At 52.3% G+C, this 21,977-nt stretch overlaps 1 protein-coding gene across 1 annotated transcript in view; it reads right to left on the bottom strand.

Moving 5' to 3' along the window:
- Positions 1-19,751, bottom strand: part of STAC (SH3 and cysteine rich domain) — a 36,839-nt gene extending 17,088 nt beyond the window's left edge. Inside the window, exons 1-4 of the mRNA XM_020964452.2 lie at positions 19,285-19,751; positions 2,004-2,104; positions 1,257-1,338; positions 398-513 (exon numbers count right to left, since the gene is read on the bottom strand). Coding sequence (XP_020820111.1) covers positions 398-513; positions 1,257-1,338; positions 2,004-2,104; positions 19,285-19,609 — 624 coding nt within the window. The 5' untranslated portion in view covers positions 19,610-19,751. The remainder of the gene's footprint in view (positions 1-397; positions 514-1,256; positions 1,339-2,003; positions 2,105-19,284) is intronic.
- Positions 19,752-21,977: the final 2,226 nt, after the last annotated feature.

Genomic DNA, 21,977 nt, shown 5'->3' with positions numbered 1-21,977 from the left:
CCAGCAGACCCGGCGGGTAGACCCTTTGCAACCACCCCAAGGCACTGTGTTGGGAGTTAATTCAAGATGTACCCCGGAGGCTGCGGCTCCCATCTGTAATTCCTCACATGAATGCAGTTAGCAGGCTGACCAAGCCCTTTCCCGGGGCCACATCAGCTCCCTGGGGGGCAGATTCTCTCCCTCTGTCTCTGTCCCTCTGTCTCTGTCTCTGTCTCTCTTTCTTTCTGTCTGTCTCTGTCTCTCTCCCTGGTCTCTGTATCCTTGTCACTAGCCTGGCACCTAGCTTCATAAACAGGTAATAAACAGTAGGTGCTTAATAAATTCTTGTTGCTTGCGCTGCGTCGTCAGCAGATGTCACTGGGGAAATGCCAGACTTTCAGAGAAAGAGGAGGATTACAGAGTTCCGGTTGGGAGAGCTGGATCCACTTCCTGAGCTTCCCTTCTTGGTTTTCTGTGCCAGGGACGTTCCGAATCGGAGAGCCTCATACACTGGGTCCACCTTGTTACCGCAGGCTGCAACAGAACACAGGAGGCACCCATGAGAGGAACCTGGTCGTAAAGCCCGCCATCAGGGCCCTCCCCAATCTCCCCACTGGGAAGGGTGGCGGGAAGGGGGCCTCGTGGCCCGTCTCTGAGGGGCTCCCCCCCCCTGCCCAGACCTCATCCCGTGGTCTGGTGGGCACGTGCCGGGCACAAGTGACTCATGTCCACAGGACTCTGCTGGGCGCTAGGACACCCCTCTCTCAACCTCTTATTCTGGACCCTCCCTAACCCCAGGCTCAGGGTGACTTTGTCTCTTTGTCTCTGGTCCTCAAATCAACTTTCTCTTCTCATCCGTACGCCCTGAGAGAGAAGACCTGGACAGATGCTCTGTCCTCCCTCAAGGACACAGATGGGTGAGAAGTGGGTCCTACCAGGTCTCCTGGACTAGGGGCTTTAAAAAGTCCCCCGAAGCACACAGGCATGATGCTGAGACACCGGGGCAGTAGGAGAAAAACAGGAGGAATGTGACAGACGTAAAAAACCAGCCAGCGTGGCATCCTCAGGGTTATTTCCCCAAGGAAGAGGGCGAGAGATGGATGATAGAGGACTCAGAGCCCAAGCTTCTTTATCCCTTGGACAATGAAAGCCCTGATTTAGGGGACTCGGGGGTAAAAGACGAAGGGCACCACTGTCAGGGGCATGGGTGTGGCTAGGCTGGACGAGGCAGGACCAGCAGGAGGCCTGCTCAGCAGCCGGGGCAGCTCCCCACTCACCAATGGGCATGACTTCTCTGATGCACCCAAACTGCTCCTGGATGAGTAGAGGGGAGCTATAGTAGCGCCGGAACCCCTTGGGCTAGAGAAACAGAGAAGGCCTTAATGTCACTAGTGCTGGCAAGACCAACCCAGAATACCCCCATGGCAACAACATGGTCTCTGGGGGCATCCCTGCCCCTGCTCTGGGCTGTCCCGACCTCCAGAAGCCTCCTGCCTTTGGCTCTCTTCTTACCAAAGGGAGAACAAGGGAGTCATTTGGCCAAGAGCACCTTGAAGTGGGCAGGGCCTGCCTGGCATGAGGGAGCCAGCGGGCAACGGGGAATATGGCCCAGGATCCCCTGGAGGCCCAAGCGGCCCGTCTACCCTGGGTCTCTTCTCTCCCCTCTCCCCACCTCCTGCGTCTCAGATGAGGGCAGTAGGGCCAGCCCCCTGGAGGTCGGTAACCCCCTTTCCTGCTGGTAAATAAAGCCCCCGGTCTCATGGCATGAGATCAGCACGGCCACATTGGGGATGTCTCCAAAGGACCAGAGGGAGGCCCCTTGAGCAGCCCTGGGCTTGGAGGAAGAAAGATTTGATTTAAAATCCTGCCTGCTGCCATAAGCCACTCACCTCACCTCAGCTTCCCCATCTGTAACATGGGGACAATATCAGTTCACAGGGCTGTTGAGAGAGGCGGATGAGGTGATGCCTGTAAAGGGCTAGGCAGGTCTCCTGTGCTCTGTGAATAACCAGAGGCTGGCTTACCAGTTTGCCCACGCAGTGCTGGGGTCCAAGGCTGTCTGCACATTTGTGGTGGAGGCTCATTTTGCATGCTTTGCAGCGCAGACCCTGCTTGGTGTTGCCCCCTGCCAAAGACAGCAGGAGAAGTTTGTTATAGGCCAGGCTGCCTGCCTCCTGGCCTGGACCCTGAGCCTTGGGGCTGACCTCCTCCTGCTGCCTCCTCTGCCAGAAGACCCAGGGCAGGGACACCTTCCTCTGCTTCTCTGCCTAAGGTGGGGATCTGAGAATTCTCCACCCTCCCACCCGATATGGCCCCCCACTCCCCTCCCCCATCCAGAGCTCAGCCGGCCCCTCCCCAGCTGTGTGTCCCCAGCTTGGCCTCCGCCCATCCTGGAGGCCTGCCTCCATCTCCTCTTCCTGCAGCTCTGGGTGCACTTGCCCCACCCACCCCCCTTTACTCTGAAACTACATGGGGGGGGCAGCTGCTTTCCTAAATACAATGAAAGCTTCTTGAGGGCAGGAAGGGATATTTTATCTTTGCATTTCCTGGTCTAGCACAGTGCCAAGCTTGGAGTAGGTACTTAAGAAATGTTTGTTGATTGACTGAATGATTGGCCCTTGATTGGCAGGAGGAGGAGGCCTATCAGTAATACTGATGTTTGTAGAGTCTTGAAAAATCTCAGCGCCATCTGCTCCCTCCCTCCCAGTCCCAGCCCAGGGGTAGAGGAAGGGGGTGCCCAGGACCCAGAGGTAGAGCACCCCTCTGTCTGCAGCAAGCTCTGCCTCCCAGGCAGGAGCCCTTCCAGGCCAGGCAGGGCCTCTTCTCAAAGCCTGCTGGGTCTGGTGGAAGCAGCCAGAGCTCACCCCTGCTGGCATGGCCTTGGAGACCCTAGAGGCTCCTCTGGACCACCTTTGCTCCCAGGGTGGCTGGCAAAGAGATCAGGAAACAGCAGCCGCGGATGGGACACCATGATGCCTGTGTGGGATCTCCCTCCTTAAACACGGGACAGCAGCATCTCCCCGGGCTGCCTGGGCAACACTAGTCCTGCAGGACCAGAAGAGGCAGGCTTATAAGAGAAAGGGCCTTTCATTCTCTAGATCATCAGTGAAGTCTTTATCTGACCCCTCACTCCGGGCTCCCCTAAGGCGGCCCTCCTGGCACGAGAGAAAGGACCTTCCTGCCGAAGTGGGTGCTGAGGAGGGCCTCCTGAGGCCGACACAGGTGCTTTCCATCATTGAGGTTTTCACCTGACAAGACTCCCTGATCTCAGTAAGCAGAAATGCTTAAGAAAGTCTTCTTTGTGAGCCTCAAAGCTCCAGTGGAGCTGGAACATGGCAGCGCCTTGGGTGGGAGGGACTGCATCTGTACATCTGGAAAGAGGCCCTAGTACCCAAGGATGGCACTGCCTCACTCAAGCAGCTGGTCAATGTCTGCATTAGCCACTTATTCTGCACGGCCAATGTCCACAACTTAAATTTTAAGGTTTATCCTTTCTTATGAGGGACGCTGTCATGCAAATATCTTTGAGAGGCAGAGGAGCCCACTAGGAGGAGCCAACTGCCTGTGGTCAGTCTACCAGGGTCAGTCAAGATCACCCTTCTAACTCCCCCTTGTCACTGCTTCACTGTGACAGGGCTGATGCAAGGAGCTGCCTGGGGAGCTGGGGGGAGAGCACAGCCCCGGGAAGGGCGAGCAGCCAGTGGGTCAGGGTGTGTGAGCCAGGCTGGGAGATGGGGGGCACTGTGAGCAGGATGGAGAGAATCAGCATCCTGACCCCGCTGATGATTTCTGTGGAGGGCACCCTCACTCTGGCCACCCAGGCTCCTGAGTTCAAAGGCTTCCTCAAGCCCTCTGCCAAGCCTGGTGGGTTTTACCTTCTCAGTATCTCATACCCGTTCTTTTCTCCCAGAGGGCAGCCTGGGGTTCAGGAGGGCTGGGCTGGAGTCCAGGCTCTACACTCCTGCAGTCAGCTGGACGCCCGCCTCACTCGCCTATACAGCAACAGGCTTGGGTTGGCCATGACGACCCTGCTCCATTCCCTTCCAGCTTGACCAGTGTATGTATGGCTGTGATGATGAATTCTGGTCTTCTGAGCCTCCCTTGGACATTGGTGATTTGACTGCTCCCATCTGTCCCTTCTGGAATCTCAAGCCTCAGCGACTCTTTCCAGACTTGGGTTCATTTCAGACTCTCAAGCTGGAAGCCCATCATGGCAAAGACATCCTCTCCTTTTCACCCCAGCGCTTGTGTGGACATGCAGCCTGGGCCAAGAGTGAGTCAGCTGTCTGTCTCTGGGAGTAAATGCAGTCTGAGTTATGGGTCTGTCATTGGACCTGGGCTTAGAAGCAAAACTCAGGTGGGAAGTAGAGGTCAGACATCACTGAAACTTGGTGTAGGAGGCATGATAGTCGTGATTGAAAACTATTGTTTGATGGTAGCTAGGTGGCATGGTAGACAGACTTCCCTGAAGTTAGTAAGATCTGAGTTCAAATCCAGCCTCAGACACTAGGAAATATATTATTTGATGTTATAGTTCTAAGTGATTGGACTCCAATAAGGAGGACTTAGGTTGTGTTCTAATGACCATAGGCAGCCTGTATTTTTCACTGTCCTGAGTCCTTCTGACCAATGATCTTGGCTTCTCATTGGACAAAGCTCCTGGCTGACTGCAGAGGCTGTGTGCCAACACCCTTTTCTCAGGTCCCCATCATCGACTCAAACCCTCACCCCATTTCTGGTTTTGTTTAGGAAACTCCCCCACCTGAGTCTGGTATTGATAAGTGAGCCAGGAATTTCCCTACCACATTTGGGTCTGATATCTGGCATCGACGACCTGTTCTCACTCAGGCCCATCTTTAAGGTATCAACCTTCCTTGCTCAGCCCTATCTCTGAGAGTGTCCTCCCACCAGGATCATTGCCGCTGAACATGTCTCCCTGATGTACTTTGTGTCGAATGAGGCTGGCCTTATGCATTTGGCTGAATCTCTATCAGTATCACCAGTGTGTGTGTGTGTGTGTGTGTGTGTGTGTGTGTGTGTGTGTGTGTGTGTGTGTGTGTGTGTATGTATGTGTACTTTGCTTTTTGCCTGTTTGTTGCGCTGCATAGGAATAAAGCTCATGCTTTCTTATACCAATTTCCTATAAATCCTCAAACCCAGATCTTTGCTCTAAACCAAGCTGTGAGGCCAAATGAAGCACGTGGTGTTTGATTCCTGGAGCTTCAGAAATGTAAGCAGAATCCCAGCTCTGACCTGGAGAGGGTCTTTGGAAGCATCTAATTCAATCCCATTCCTTGTACAGATGAGGAAACTGAGCTCCAGAGAGGTGCTGGGATGGGCCTAAGGCCAGCCAGGAAGCAAGGGTCAGAGCCAAGTTGTGAACCCAGGCTCTCTGCCTCCCCCATCTGTGATGCAAAGCAAGATGCCATAATGGGACCTCACAGGGAGGGGAGCAGGGACTGAGGAAGTGTCTCTCTCCCAACCCCTGCACGTGGGTTGGAAGAAGAGCCCAAGGGAAGAGACAGGTGGTCTGGGTCTTTGCCCTGGCTCTGACAATGTTCTCTGCTCTTAGAATATTCTCCGCCCTCCCTGCCTGCCCCCTCTGACTTTCTAGCCTTTGTCAGGACTTGGTCCAATGCCACCTCCCAAGAGATGCCTTTCTGAGCCCCCACGCCCCTAGACTGGGCTCCCCCCAAATAACTTAGTGCTGATTTTGTATTGGCTCACTGGGCAGCACCCTGGCTCCGCCTTAGAATGTTAACGCACTGGGAGTGGGCGATTTTGCTTCTGGTCTTTGCACACCCATCCCTCTGGAGACCAGGTGTCCTGCCACGGAGGCCAAGTCCACGAAGTGTGGCATCTCCGGAGCTCTTCACAGGAAAGTGTCACTAATTCTCCATCTGCCCCAAATGCTTCTGTTGGCCTGGGAGTCAGGAGACCGGCCTGCATCTAGTCTTGGGTGCCTCGGACTTAGGGAAATCACTTCTCTCTGGAACTTCTGCAAGAACTCGGCATCCTCATTTATAAAGCATTGGTGCCTGTATGTGATCTGTATGTGACCCACTCCCCTCCCGGCAGGGCTGTGGCTTGGGAGACACCCATGTGTGTCTGTGCCCAGGAAGGGACCTTTATCCATCCTGAAGGATGTCCGAGCTACCTGCTGATGGGGCCGCAGTCCACCCTGGCACCCTGGGCTGACACCTGACGCCTCGTGCTGTAAATTTCCCAGCATGTATTAATAAGGGGAAATGAAGGGAGGCAGCCTGGCTGGAGTGGAGCTGGAAATCAGCCCTGGTTAGTCTGGGTTTGCAGAAGCCCATTTTAACGGGTCATCTAGATGGCACAGGTGAAGAGGGTGTCTTGATGGAGTCCAGATCAGCATGAGGGGGTGGGAAGGGTTCTGTCTGCACCCAGCCTCGCAGCCAGCTGTCAGCCTGAAGGTGAAGGCTGAGTGTCAGCAACAGGTGACTGTAACAGGAAACTGGGTGTGACCTGTGAGGCTGGAGGCCTCAGGTGGTAAATCCTGCCATGCCCTGGGAGGTAGGAGGAGCATCCGGCCTAGAACGAGGAGGCGAAGCTGGCCTGGCTCTGGGAGCCCTGAGCTGGAGCACACACAGGCTCTCACAGGGTGGGGGAGCCCTGAAGGAGAATCTGTCATCCGCACACAGCCACGGAGGAGGGGCCAGCATTGGCGATGGGGCCAGGATTGACCCTGTGTGTATGGCCCTTGCACACAAGGGCACTGGGTGCTGCAGGCCCGGGGTCTATCTTGGACTGGGGTGTATAAAACTTGGGATCCTTCTCCATAGGCCGCGGTCAGGGGGCTACCACCTCCTTGCCTCCCCAGGTAGGCTTTGGGAGGGCAGAAAGCTCTGTTTGAGCCTTTCCTCATAAACTGTCCCACAGAGGAAGAACAAATCCTTCAGATTGGTGGACCTGTATGGTCAGTCATCAGGGCCGTCTCCTGTAGGGGCTACCAAAGGAAGCAAAAGGTCCCCAGGCCTCCATGGGTCAGGCCAGGCAGGTTCTGTCCTTCAGGCTTCATGTCCTGGTTCCAGAGCATGTCACGCCCCTGCTGAAAGCCTCCAGGGATTCCCTGGTACCTTGAGGATCTGTCTGCTGTCAAAGCTCCTGGGAGCCTGGCCTCCGCTCATTCTGCGGCTGCATCATAGGTGCATCATCAGAGACATGTGTATGTGCAGCACCCAGCACAAAGCAAGCATGCTTCAGGATCACAGATATGATCACAGTAATAAATAATAATAGTAGCTAACATTTACATAGTGCTTACAATTTGTCAAGCATTGTCCCAGTGCTTTACAATTATTATCTGAATTCATCCTCACAACAACCCTGAGAGGTAGATGTTCTTGTTATCCCCATTGAGGCAAACAGAAGTTAAGTGACTTGCCCAGGGTCACACAGCTAGCTAGTGTCTGAGTCTGGATTTGAACTCAGGTCTTCCTGACTCCAGACCTAGAGCTCTACCCACTGAGACACTTAGGTGCCCCCTTAGATCTGGAAGGGATCTTGAAAGCCACTGAATTCAGCTCCCTCATTTGGCAGATGGGGAAACAGAAGCACACAGAGGTTAAACGACTTGCCCAGGGTCACTGTGGCCATAGTAAGTTCAGTTCTGTCATGACTGATTGCAGTGAAGGCCCGCACGAATTCCTCAAGCTGAGTGTCGGTGAGAGGTAAAGCTGGAAGGAACCTTCTGGTAAGGCTGACATAATCAGTGCCTTCTTCACTCTCCTTGAGACCATGGTTCAACCACTGCAACTTGGTGGCGCCATTGCACATAGAGCGCTGGACCAGGAGCCAGGGAGACCCAAGTTCAAATCCTACCTCAGTCACTAGCTGTGCAGTCCTGGCCACCCTGTCTGCCTCAGTTTCCTCAACTGTAAAATGAGGATAATATAAGCACCTAGCTGCCAGGGTGGTTGTGAGGGTCAAATGAGGTAATATTGGTAAGCACTTAGTACAGTGCATGGTGAGCACATGCTTAATAAATGCTTGTTCTCTCCCTCCTTCCAACTCACATTTCTAAAACCATCCCAAGGTCTCACCTTAACTGCAGCCTGTGACTGGCCATCCAACTCCCTGTGCCCGTAAGGAACATTCGCCACTAGAGGGACATTCTTCTTTGATGTCCCCCTTGCCCTTCACCCTGCTCACTTTTCTTTCTGCTCTCTCTGTAGTAGAGGACTCCAAGTGTAATGGGCTTTTAGCCTTCAGTTTTGAACTCCCTCTTAAAGAGCCAACCTTTTGTTTAAGGCCAAGGAGAAAAGCCCCCAATCTGACTATCACTGACCCTTCTGGTTCAAGGGAGGGATTCCCTCAAGCAGAAAATGTCTGGGAAATGGCTTTAAGGAAGACAGCTACCAGAGGAAAGATAAATGGGAAGGGAGCTGGAAAATCCAGATTAGACTAACCTCTAATCCAGATCCTCCTAACCTTTCATCCATCCATCCACCCATCCATCCACCCACCCACTCACCCATCCATCCACCCACCCATCCATCCATCCTTCCAACCATCCATCCACCCATCCATCCACTCATCCACCCACCTATCCACCCATCCATCCACCCATCCATCCATCCATTCATCTATCCACCCTCCCATCCATCCAACAAGCTCTGATGAAATTCCTACTATGTGTGTGTGAAAGGATGTTCTCAGCACCAGAGGAGGGGATGCCAAGGAAGAGATAATATTAATAAGATGAGGCCTCTGCCATTGGGAAAAGAAAAGAAAAGATGGTGCACCAGTCTTGTTTCTACTAAAGGAGATTGCAACAGGAAAATAGAGATGGCTTTTGGAGGAAGGGAATGCATGTGTGTATAAGAAAATTTAAAATACACGAAAATTCCCCAATAAGATTTTTCTCCCATGGGCCTCCACCACCCTCAGGCCTACTCTTCCCCCAAATGACTCTTTCTTACATTTGACCCTATACCACCACCACTGAAGCAGAAGGTGAGAACTGGCCTAGTCCTGTGACTCTTCCCCAAGCTGGGGCCAACCCTGGTGCTGGAACTGGACCACAGAATTCAGGGCTGGAAGGAACCTGAGAGGTCATTTCATTCCTCATTTTACAGAAGAGAAACCATGATGTAGGGAAGGGAAATGACCTGCCCAAGGTCACTGAGGGAGTCTTTAAGTAATTGAGCTGGGGTTCAGACAGGGGTTCCCTGAATTGCCCTCCAGAGCTTTCCTCCAGCCACTGTGATGCCACCCCGCCCCCGTCACCCCACTTCTCTATGTGTGTTCCGGACAGATGACAATGGGGATGACCCCACTGCAGAAGACACAGTGTCAATGTTTCTAGGGATTTCTGTGAAAGGAAAAAAGGGAACATATTTTCCATCAGACCAGCTCCTTGTCATGGAAGATTGATTAAAAATAACCCCTTTGAGCCCCCTCCTTACCCAGGACACACTCGGAATGTCTGTGGGATCCCTGGCAGGACTCCAGGGCTTTCTGGGAAAGGGGAGCTCAGGGGTTGGCTGTCATCACCAGATTTGCTGAGCCCATGAAGGGCGCCCCACAGGGCTGTCAGAAAGCGAGGACCCTGGAGCCCCCCGGAGCCTTCCATCCCTCCTTTCACGACCCCTTCCCCAGCCCCTGTCTCCCTGAACAACATTAATAGTATTCTTTGTTTAGAAACGCCTGCTAGTTTTTCCTATTTCGGGTCCTGACTGCCAGTGGAAAAATTCCCTCTGCTTCCTCCCCTCCCTCGTCCCCACTGGCCTTTAAAAATAGCAGGAGACTGACCGGCTCAGGCTGTTCTCTGGAGTCCACAGCCTTTCACCTCGAGGCCGCCAGTTCGAATCCTGATGCTTCTTGGCTGTGGGATTTGGGTGTCCTGGGCTTCAGAAGGGACGTTCCTCAATGACAGCGGGCGGCCAGGGTAGGAGCAGAATTCGATGTGGAGGTGACCATCCTCGATGTCTCTGTCCTGGTCCCTGTCCTTCGGCACGTTCTCCACGCGGTCCACCTGCTGACATGCACAGGCACTCCCGCGCAGGTCAGCTCATTTTTGAGCCTGCCCCAAGACCCGAAGCCTGGGCTGAGCACGACCACCGGGCTTGCTCCCTGTGCTGCTCTCCATCCTGATTCTTGCATCCTGGTTCCAATCCCGACGGCTCCCTGGGCGCTTGTGCACTGGTTCTGTCATCCTATAGCTCAGCTGTAGTTCTCCCACCCACTTGGCTCTCCTTGAAGACTCCTGGGATCTGCTTTGGTTTGGCGCCATGGTCCCCATCATGCCTCTGCATGCACCATGAACAGGGGCCAACCTCAGCACAGGCAAGCACCTCATGCCTCCCTGCACCCTGCTGCAGGGCTTCGAATCACCGAGTCCTGGATCAGGGCGGGCCTCCAGATATCCGCTACCCCAACCGTCTACTCCCTTAGGCCTACTCACAGGGACTTGGTTCTGAGTCACTCCAACTGATTTTTTTCTAGATTTGGGCAATCTGTGTCACCATGTAGCCGGCACTGTGAAAAAAATGGAATGGCTCCTTGGCGACCTCCTGCCCTCATACTTCTCCTACCCTGACTACTCTAGTGGGGTCAACAAGAGTGCTAGACATGGAGTCAGGGCATCTGTGTTCAAATCCTGCCACAGATAGTGGGCAGGGCACCTGACCTCTCTAGGTCTTGTCTTCTCCATCCACAAACGGTGAGAATGGCTGCCTCAGAGGGCAGTCCTTGCTTTGTATGAAGTGCTGTGAGATGAGAGGCACAGCCCTTTCCTGCACCCGTGGCTGGGACTATATGGATGACCTCAGCCTTACACTGAGGAGATGCTCTTAGAGGCTGTCCTGCCCTTAGCACTGCCCGGCACGGATGCTCTCTGCAGCAGTCCTGAGAGGAGACCTCACGCACTGCCACATAAGGCAGGTTTAGGGCGTCTTGGACTGTCAGGAAGCTTTTCCTTCTGTTAAGCCCAAATCTGCCTCCCTGTAACTTCGACCAATTTATCTATCAAACATGAAAGCAACAAGTACCACTGGTAGCAGGCTGTGGGTTCTGAGCTGCAGAGGGCATGGCGACAGTGGAAAAAACACAAAACCAAACCGCACCGCCTCCATTTTCCAGAATGCCTGGGAGGGGCGCGGGGAGAAGTAGCCTCCTCCGAAGAGCAGGGAGCTCAGGCGTGTGTTTGTGGGCAGAGCGGCCGGCCAGGGCAGCTTCCGCCCCTGGGCAAGGGGAGTTACCAGGCTCATCTTTTGGCTCCCTGTAGATGCTGGTTTGTCCAAGGAGCTGTGGCTGAGCTTGAAGCTTTCTTGAAATTGGCTTGTGTCGCTGCAAGGACCAACATCTGCTTCTGAGCCCAGGCAACTGGTCCCCTAACCCAGGACCCCTGGCCAGGTTTGTCCGTGAGCGGCTTGCCCCGTGTCGTCAGCAGCCGCGGATGAGGAGACCCTCCCTTCCTTTGGCTCTTGGCTCTGGACTCCAGGATTCGTGGCTGGTGGCCTCCCACGTGACCTCTTTGCTCGAACACTGACATCCCCTCCCCTTCCGGCACCCCTTCCATTCCGTGGTCTCCACACCATCCAGCAGAGTGGTCCCCCTTCTGAAGGGATGCCTATTCTCAGTGGTCCTGGAGCCTTTCTATGGGAAATGGTTTCTTCTCATCTTCAGTGAGAAAGACACATACCCACTCCCAGGCCCTCAGGGACCTCTGGGCAAAGTCAGAATCCTTGGGCTTTCAGAGCTGCAAGGGACCATGGAATCCCCTCATTACATGGGGGAGGACACTGAGGTGCATTTACCCACGGGCACACAAACAAGCATGCTGACACGTCATGGAAGGATGCACGAGTTTGTGTTCTTGTGCTGTGGCAGCTGCAGTAATGCCAAAGGACTACTGATGGATTAGTGTTCTTAGGAAGAACACCAGTGCAGACGAAAAAGGCTGTGGGAGAGACTGACACATTTCACAGAACCACCGACCCTCGGCGCTGGAAGCTGTGTGAGCTGGTAGGTGTTTAACAACCGACTCTCCTAAAAATGCACACTTTGCATGTTTAAAGCGCATTGTCAGCATTTTCACCATCACTTCTAGAAATCCACAGAGCAATAAGCTAAGCCTCCCTTGTGGCACTGGCAGATTTCCAAAGTGTGAATGCTTATGCTCAAAGCTTCACAATAAGGTCTTGAGAGCCTCCATGAGCTGGCTCCAGCTTCCTGCTGCTTGGAGAGAAGCTCGGCAGTGTCTAGCCCAGAAACCTGAGTATGAATCCTGTCTACACCATGTCTGACAAGCAGCCTTCGAGCCTGGGCTTGGAGGTGCCAGGGGAAGGGCTGCTATCAGAACTTTCCGTGACCCTTCGCAACAACAGTCCAGGAAGCGTGTTTGTGAGCTGGCGGATGGAGGCTGTGCTGACCACTTGTTCCCCAGCTCCCTTCTCCACGCTGCCGCTGCATCCACTGCCCTCCAGGACACCTTCCTCCTCTTCCATGACAGTGCCTGGCTCATAGACGTCCTTCCATCCCATCCTCAGTGACTTCTACGTCAGTGCCAATCACTCTTCTGACATGACGATGCCCTCGGATCCTCTGCTTCCCAAGCTCCTGTGGGCCCCTCCATCCACCCTGACTACCGGCTCCACCTCACCCAAATCCCAGACCATGAGTGTCCCATGAGAACATCCTCTCCTCTCCAGGTCCTTACTTCTGCTCAACCTGCTCTTGCCTCTTGTAAGATCTTGGGAACCACAAGCCCTTGGATTCTCCCTTGTCCTGGGCTCAATGACTTTCTTACATTGCCTTGATGAGAGAATCATTGGGTTTAACTCCGGGAAGGGAGATGAGTGATTGTCTAACCCAAGACCCTCACTTTGTGGATGAGGAAACTGAGCCCACACCCTCCACAGGTAGCAGGTAGAAGAGCCAAGATCCAGCCCCAAATTCAGTGCCTATGTCATGTGCCTTCCCCAGCATTTCATGAATATTCTGGCCCCTCCCCTTGTGTCCCTTCTCTCTTGGCCTGCCATTCCCCTGCTTTGCTAATCCCCAGCCCTGGAAACCTGGACCACCTGCTTCTTTGATGCTGCCTCAGGCTGGGGCAGGGGGAGGATGGCGGAGTGCCACAGAGCTGTGCTCTTTGAGTCACAGAGTCAGCCCTCAGATTCCCCTCAATGAGACACTCAAGGGCATGGCCCCCTCCTCATCCCTGACCAAGAACTCCTTGGCTAAAATCCCAGGCAGGCGGATGTCCAGCCTCTGACTGAAGACCTGGGGGGGGGGGTGAGGCACCATGCCCCAGGCAGCAAGAATACCATAGGACAGGACAGGACAGGGGTATCCACGTCTCATCCTCCTCCCACTCCCCTAGTCTTCTGGGTATCAGACAGAGGCTCTGAAATTCAATAGTCATTGTTGGGAGTGAAGGGATCTTTCGCTGATTTAGTCAATGATCACCCTTATAAAAAACCACTTTTAGACCTTAATGCCAGCTGCTTCTCTGATTGGGACAAACACTGAATCCTGAATTCAAGACCATGCAGAAAGTTTTGGGTGGAAGGGACTGTCAGCTGCATGGCTCAGATGGAACATTTACTCAGTTCTGCTCAATTATTGGGGTTCGGAACTGTGCAGTCTTTCAGCTTTAGCCCTTGTTTCGTTTTTGTGATTATCATAATACATTCTGCTAAACTGGTAACAGAGAGACAGGGTAACATGGCGACAGAGCAACATGGGCACTGGCTGACAGGGACCAGGTGACCTGGGGACCAGGTGCCAGGGTGTCATGGGGCTGGGGTGACATGGAGACAGGATGCCAGGCTGTCAGGTAACAACAGATAAGTCAGGCCAGAGATGCATTTCTGTTCCCAGGGTCCTGAGAGTCGGGGGGCTCTTACTATATCTTAAGGGAAAACCTTGACTCAGAGAAAGAGAAAGGAATGCCTGAAATGGGAGCCAGGGACCTTCAAGGGCCGGCTGACATGGAAAACCCTCTGTTTAGTCGATGAGGAGAGTGACACCCAATGTGCTTAGCTCAATTACCACAGCCCTTTCCACTGTTCCTCAGAGGCACCTGCTCCCCCAAGGATGGCCCCACCTCTGTGTTTATTCTGGGTCTCCCTCTCTCAAAGCACTCTTAGGAAGGAGGAGGAGGAGGTGGCTGGGCTGTCTGCCCATGCTTCTTAAACTCAAGGCACAGTGGTTATCTCAGGGCGTGTCTCTGACTTGGGCATGGTCAGGCTGGACTAGGTCGAGATGTACTAATTGGGCTAATGTGCAGGAGACAAAGCAAGTCCAAGAGTTCTGTTGCTGAACCCATCCTCCTCTCCCCCCCACCCCACTTCCCAGCTTTCCTTCGTGGGCTGCCTTCCCCCATTAGACTGGAAGCTCCTTCAGGGCAGGGACCGACTGTTCGTTTGTATTTATAGCTATGTAGCAACCTCGGCAAAGGGCTGGCTGACTCCTTTGACCCCCTGGGAGCTCTGGTTCTTCCCAGATTGGGAAGAGAGGAAACCAATGCAAGCTCAGTGGTGGAAGGGGAGAGGTTTTTCACATATGGCTATGGCAGAGTACATGGGAGAGAACAGGAAGCAGGAATACACCACGAGACAGGACCTCAAGGGTGTTCATGCCTCATCCTCCCTTCTCCCTCCCCTGCTCTTCTAGGTACCAGTCAAGGCTCTGAAATTATACTCAAGAAAGTCATTGTTGTTGGGAGTGAGGAGGGACACACACACACACACACACACTATAAGACACAAGGAGGGAAGAAAGGAGATGCAGGGGTCATCCCATGACAGCCCAGGAGACTGGAGCATAAGGCCATGAGAGGGATGCTTTCCCTCTGGATGGTCAGACTGGGAGGTCTACGTGTATTTTATCACAGGTGCTTGTGTGCCAGAAACAGGAGCAGGGAGAGAAATACGGCTGAAGGACAAGAGGGGAACAATGGGTGAGCCGTGCCCCACCCCCACCTTATTTCCAGTTGTGCTTTTCTTATACTTGTTCTGGTAAAGAACCAGTTTTGCTGGATTTCATCTTGTTTCTCAGAAACACTTGCAGTTAACCCTGTCCTTCTGTTGCTCAATGTCGCACTGTCTGTGTCATGATGGTTTGCTGGGAGCCACAGGAAAGGAGGACCCTTCCTAGTGCAGGACTCCAGCCCATTGCTGGAGTTCTGTTCTCTGGCTGGAAGCATAAGCACGAGCCATTTAGCAACTGCTACTCTAAGTGCAGAATCACTATGAATTTGGGCATGAATCTTCCTTTTAGATGCAAGTCAAATTACATTTGTAACACTTAACAGTGCCTGGTACATAATACATGTGTAATAAATGAGTATCTACATACCTACCTATTCCCTCTGTCTCTCTCTCTCTCTGTCTCCCTGTCTGTCTCTGTCTGTCTCTCCATTCATTCATCCATCTATCCCCTTAGCTCTCAGGTTAGCGCCTCAGCCAGCATAGCCTGAGGGGGGTTGCCTGGAGGAGGAAGGGATAGGTCACAGATTCAATTATACTTTGCCACTTCTACAGGGGTCCCTGGTCATGTTTCCCTTTTTACAGACAAGGAAGTTTGGATGCAGAGTCACTGAACGACTCATTGTCTGAGCCTGGCATCCTGGTGCTCTGGGGCCATCACACAGCCAGGGTAGTGGTGGTTATGGTAATGTCCCCTCAACAAACTATGGGTCCTGCTCATAGAACATCATTTGCTAAGACCAAGAGGAAAGGGGTGAAGACTGGGGGGGGGTCAGGTTGTGGACCCAGTTGTAGAAAGGATGTAGACCCTGCTCAGACTAGTCTGGCTAAGGTGCTAACCTGAGGACTAAGGGTATGGCTGAATGGGTGGCTAGCTAGATGAATGGATGGATGGATGGATGGATGGATGAATGGATAGATAGATGAAAGATAGATAGATGGATGGATGGATGGATGGATGATGGATGGATAGATGATAGATGGATGGATAGATGGATGGATGGATGGATGGATAGATGGATGGATGGATAGACAGATAGATAGGTAGGTAGATAGGTAGATAGATAGAACAGAAGAACAGAGGCAGGGGAAGATTGCCTGTGTAGTCCTAACACTGGGGCCTGCTTTTGCATTCAGTGTCCAACTCTATGAGTGATGAGCAGTTACATCCAGAGGACCCAACCAGAGATAGGATATCAAATAGAAAAGACTGGCCCCTAAAGTGGCAAGACCTAGAGAGCACCCAGATGTGCTGGGCTGGACCTATGGAAGAATCTGTGGCTTAGTCCAGAGGGCCACTGGCTGTACTGGAGAGATTTACTAATCCTGCACAAGGGAGCTTTGTTGATTTCCTTTCTGGCCCTGGTTATAGCCCTTGGTGGGAGTAGCTGATCTACATCTAGATACCTTGAGCTGCCCTAGAATGCCAGGCTGTGGGCTGTGTCCCTAGTTACAGACTACCTACATCTTGAAGAAGTTTCAGATACCTGGTCAGTGTGGTGGTTGTGAAAATATGTTTCTGATTGTACTCCTTTCATTGAGTAAGAACTTTATATATCAGAAAGTTGTCTGCTTGCCTGTGTGGTGGACTCCATTACACCTTCCTCACATGACTAGGGCTTAATGAAATCCACTGCATGGGAGGCTACAGAATTGTTCTGATGGGTGGGGGCTTGAGCCCTGCTGTGACTGGACAAAATTGTACTATACTGAACCCCTTGGATTAAGGAGATGAATTCTGCCACTGTGAGAGGTAGAGCTGGGCCAGGAAGTCCCCAGTTCTCTGAGAGCCAGAGAGAATTTGGCACTTTCTACTGTGGAGGTCTGTGAAGAACCACCAGAGGAACATGACCCTTCCCAGAATCTGGTTCTTTTGGCAATTTGGAGTAGGAGACTCCACTCACCGTCTTCCCCATCTCTGATGGATTTCCCTGGGGCCATACCTAGTGAGGGGCAGTAGTGACACCTGGTGGGTAAATGAGTTAGCTATGAAGCCACTGCACTGGCTCCATTTTAAGACACTAATAACTGAAGTTTCAGCCACTGTCCTCAACCTCACAGAAGGGACTCTGTCCCCTGAGGGAGTGAAAAGAAAACCAAAGCAGGATGCCAGGAGTACTCCATACATCTGCTGAAGGGCAGCTTGCTGGAGACTGGCAGAACCCAGAGGCTCAGTGCAGGCAACACAGGAGTCATGGCTGTTCCATATTGGGCAGGCAGATTAGCAGTCCTCTCTGCTCCAGAATGTTTGTTCCTCTTCCTCCTCTTTCCAGGGCTTTGGGCCATCTATTTTTACACATCTCCAGAGACTATGGCTCCCTGGGAGAGGGTGGACAGCTTCCCCTCGAAGCTGCTGCTGCGACTACATAGATCCCAAGGATTTTCTCAATATTGAGCTTCATTTGCCCCCTTTAGACCATCACACTGCTCTCAGCCCCTGCATCATCTGATCATGGGGCCAACAGGCTTCAATGCCTGTTGACTGTTACCGTGTCTGCCAAGCCTGGGCTCCCCTCCCTTTTGGCTTTTCTCCAGGAGAGCTACCCCCAGTTTAGAGTACTCTTGAAATAGCCTGTTCTATGGGATACTGAATTCTGGGGGGGCTCTCTTCTTTGTCATTGAGGTCCTGTATGTGTATGCGTGTGTGTATGTGTGTGAATGTGAGTGTATGTGTGTGTGTGCGTGTGTGTATAAACATGTGAGTGTGTGTATTTTATTGAGAAAAGGAGGTGTATCAAGTCACAATGGACACACACCCCATGGTGGTATGGAAGGGATTTTTTTTGGGGGGGTGAGGGGCAGCCCCAACAAAGGTTGGACGGACCTTGGTCATGGCTACTGTCCTGTGACCTTTGGTTCAGACACAGGCTGAAGCAGATGATCTCTGAGGTCTCTCCTCACTCTGTGAACCTAGCAGTTATCGGAATGATGGCGTCTCATGCCCAGGCCCAAGAGACACTGGGTTTTTCACCACTCACTCTTTGACAGTGTGGGCAGGTTCATGTTAGTAATTTTCAGCTCAGCACAAATTTCTGGTCTCTTTTAGGTTCATTGCTAAATGTGTATTCAAAATTTTTTGGGGGGGCTAGGCATTCAGAGTTAAGTGATTTGCCCAGGGTCATACAGCTAGTAAGTATCAAGTGTCCAAGGCTAGATTTGAACTCAGGCCTTCCTGACCTCCAGGGCTGGTGCTGTATCCACTGCACCGCCCAGCTGTCCCTTATTCGTCAGTTTCAATGGTTGTCTGGGACAAAGTAATTGTCAACTAGAAGAGGCAGAATCAAGTTTCTCAGTCTAAACCAAGAATGACTTAAGCCCTTAGTATGTGCTAGGCACTGAGCTAAGCTTTGGGGATCCAAAGAAAATCCAAACTAGCTGGCTGAGAGCTGGCCTCTGGAGCAGAGCCCTTTAAGGCTCATCACCCACTTTATATTGACTCAAAAAACAATCCCTGCCCTCAAAGAGCTTACATTCTAACGAGGAGGGAGCCTTCCATGCAGACAAATTCACAGTTTCTGGCCTCCAAACCCACCTTCATTAAAGAGGGAACCTGGCAAAGGGGAGAGAATGTTTGTCTAGGACTCAGAAAGACCTGGGTTCACACCCTGCTCTGACGCTACGCCCACGAGTCACTGCTTCTAGTTGCCTCAAGAAACTCCCTTTTACTTGTCTCTCCACTTTCTCTTTCTGTCTGTCTGTCTCTTTGTCTTTCTCTCTCTGTGTCTCTGTCTCTCCATCTCTCTCTGCCTCTCTCTCTCTTCTCTTTCTCCGTCTTTTGGTCTCTCTCTGTCTCTGTCTCTCTGTCTATCTGTCTCTGTTGCTCTCTTTGTCTCTTCTCTTTCTCTTCCTTTCTGTCTGTCTCTCTCTCTGTCTCTCTTTGCCTCCCTATGTCTCTCCTCTTTCTCTTTCTCTGTCTGTCTCTCTGTCTCTCCATCTCTCTGTCCATCCGTCCATATCCTTAGCTCTCAGATTAGCACCTCAGCCAGAGCAGCCTGAGGAGGGTTGCCAGGAGGGGGAAGTGATAGGTCACAGATAGGTCACTTCATTCCCTGGCCACATTGCCCTTTTCACAGACAAGGAAATGTGGATGCAGAGTCATTGGCCCGCTCCTCCTTGTCTGAGACCCGCATCCCTGAGCCCTGCTTCCACTGCTCAGTAGCGTTGCCCTGCCCTCACCGTGCCCCAGTCCTCGCAGCACGTTTCTAACCCCATCGCCATTCCTTCCCAACAGCATGTCACTGGCCCAGCCATGGACCAGGCCTTGGCACAAGCCATCCCTGAGGTTCCAGATGGACCAGGCGCCTTGGCTCCCCCGGATGACCCACGAACTGGGCCGAGGCCTTACCTACTATCATGTGGCTGCAGGCATCACAGAAGGTGGGCTTCTTGAAGATGTGCTCCTGGAAGGCGTGGACCCCGCCGTGGGCCGGGGGCTGCAGCCGCCCTCTGGTGGGTGTGGCGCTCAGGCTCCCAGTGCCAAAGTGGGGCTGGCTGCCGCGGCTCGAGGGGATCTCGGGCAGTGCGTCTGCCGGCAGCTTTCCGTCACTGCCCGTCCCTTGGAAGAAGTTGTCGGCACTTTTACTCCGTAAACTTTTGGTCTTGAAAGAAAGCGACCGTTTCAGCTTCTGCAGCTGCAACAGAATGACAGAACAGTCCCCCTTACTGGCCATCACGTGGACTCCTGTGCTCTCGGTATCTGCCTGGTCTCCCTGGCATCACTGATGCCCCCAAGGGGTACCAGACTCACCACTTCCCTGTTTAGAGGGAGATGTGGGCACAGTGGAAGGAAGCCATGCCTCTAGCGTCCAGCCTGGACAACAGAGATCGAGTGTAACTAGCCAGGCAGGAGGCGGGCAGGGGCGGGGGGTGGGCTGGAGAAGCAGCCTGCATCATTCTGCTCCTCCTATGCCTCCCAGCCTCTCTACAAACCTCCCAAGAGCTGCTAGCTCCGATGCCAAGACTGGGAGGTGACTGGATTGTTATCCTTGAAACCGAAAGCTCCAGAATCTCCAAGCTGGAAACGGTCTTGGGGTCACTTGGCCCAACCCAATCTGAGAAAGTAGTTTGTGTGCAGCATAAATGACAAGTGACCATCCACTGCCTCTCCAGACAGCCCATTCTCCTGAGAAGTAGCCCTGATGGTTAGGAAATTTTCCTTACATAAAGCTTAATGCTCCTATAATTAAAGAAATTACAATTCCACTGGAATTGTGGAACATACCAGGGGCTGTGTCATGTGAAGAAGGGGGCTCACTTTGGGTGCTGCTGAGACTCCAGGTCCAAACATGGAGAGCGGGGTCCATGAGGCAAATATCTGGATGATTCTATTGAAAACAGTCAGCAGCAGACACAAGAGGAGAACTTGTTTCACTTTGGAAGCAACATGGTGTCATTTGGGTTACTGTTTGGACAGAGGACCTCACCCTGGCTGCCCATGAGACCTTGGCCAAGTTACTTCTTCCTAGGACCTGATTTTCTTAGAATTGGGGGGTGTGTGTAATCTTGAGGGCCCCTTCCAGATACAAAATTTTATTATTTTGAATCAAGAATCCTGGGTCCTAGTCCTGGAGCTGCCTCTTACCTATCCTAGGCAGGTTATTTCAACTCTGAACCTGTCTTTTCATCTCCACAATTGGAATAATGACATCTGTCCTGTCCACTTCCCAGGGTGGATTTGAGAATTCAGGGAGGCAGAAAAGTCTCCAAGGGGAGAGAAGGAGAAGGGATGGGGCACCAAGAAGAGGATGTTGTCTTGCGTTCTCCCAAGATGTCAGATGAATCCTTGCAGGACCGTGGTCCATATCACCAGGGCTTCACTCCTGCTTGCTGGCCTCTTCAGTTCCATAGGTCTAGTTAGCACCTCTCTGCCAATGACTCTGAATTATATATCTAGCCCTCTCGTCTCCTGAGGCCCCAGATACCTCTCTAACATAAGGAACCCCAGAGAGAAATCCTTCTCCCCTCCCCCCCAAGTCATCGCTCCTTCTGACTTCTCTGTTCCTATTGAAGGCACCACCATCCTCCTGTCTCCCATGTTCACCACCTCGATGTCATCCTCCACTCCTCATGCTCCTTCAGCCATCATTTTTAATCAATCGGCAAGTTGTGCTGATCTTCTCTCCTCCACACCTTCCCTTTCCCCCTTTTTCTCTACTGACGCCATAGTCATCCTAGTGTCCTAGGGTCTTAGCTTCTCTCAAGTGGACTCCCACAATAGCTGCCTAATTGCCCCTCCATCATTTTGTGTTTATTCTGTATGCATCTTTGATTTATCTGGTGAACATGTTTTATTTCCTCACTGGAATGCAAACTCCCTGAGTTCAGGAAAGCACTTAGCATAGTAAGCAATAAATCAATCCTAGACAATCACAATAAAAACTAGCATTTATGCAGCCTCTCAGAGTTTGCAAAGCACTTTTAAATATATTGTTTCTACAGATCACTGACAGTTAGGAAGGCCATGAGGTATCTCTCTGAACACTGATGGAGGTTGTTTTCCCCTTATGATTAGGTTAAGTATCCCTCACATACCACTTCGCTCATTATAGACCATTCCTCGAATTACTATCATCTCCAGGTATTGGAACGGATACAAAGGTGTCACATGCACTAGAATTGGGAGCGCTCCAGGTCCCCTCCCCCTTCTCCTCCCAGCTGTATTGGGCAAAAAGGGGCTCAAAGAAGCACCCAGATTGTTGCTCAGGGTGGTTGGGAGGATTCAAACCGCCTGCACAGGTGAGGCAGAGCTGTTCACTTATGTATTGTTTATATATGCCAAGGAGAATAATGACCTTGAGATCAGAAAGGACTGAACAAGATTCCAGGGAGTACCTGGCTGCCCTGAGTTCGAATGACCTGATCTAGGTGAACTGCATTTGTGAATACTCAAAGAATTCGAAGATGTGGTGGCTGAGCCGGTCAGTGAAACTCAAAAAATCCCGAAGAGCAGGAGAGGTGTTGCAGGCCTGGAGAAGCCAGTCCAATCCAATCCACATTTATTAAGCACCTACTGTGTGCCAGATACTGTGCTAGGTGCTG

This window comes from Phascolarctos cinereus, unplaced genomic scaffold (genome assembly GCF_003287225.1).
Source record: "Phascolarctos cinereus isolate Bilbo 61053 unplaced genomic scaffold, phaCin_HiC Scaffold_4;HRSCAF=312, whole genome shotgun sequence".
NCBI classification, from domain to species: Eukaryota; Metazoa; Chordata; class Mammalia; order Diprotodontia; family Phascolarctidae; genus Phascolarctos; species Phascolarctos cinereus.
The sequence above is the reverse complement of the archived record's forward strand: the minus strand, read 5'-3'. Positions and strand labels throughout refer to the sequence as shown.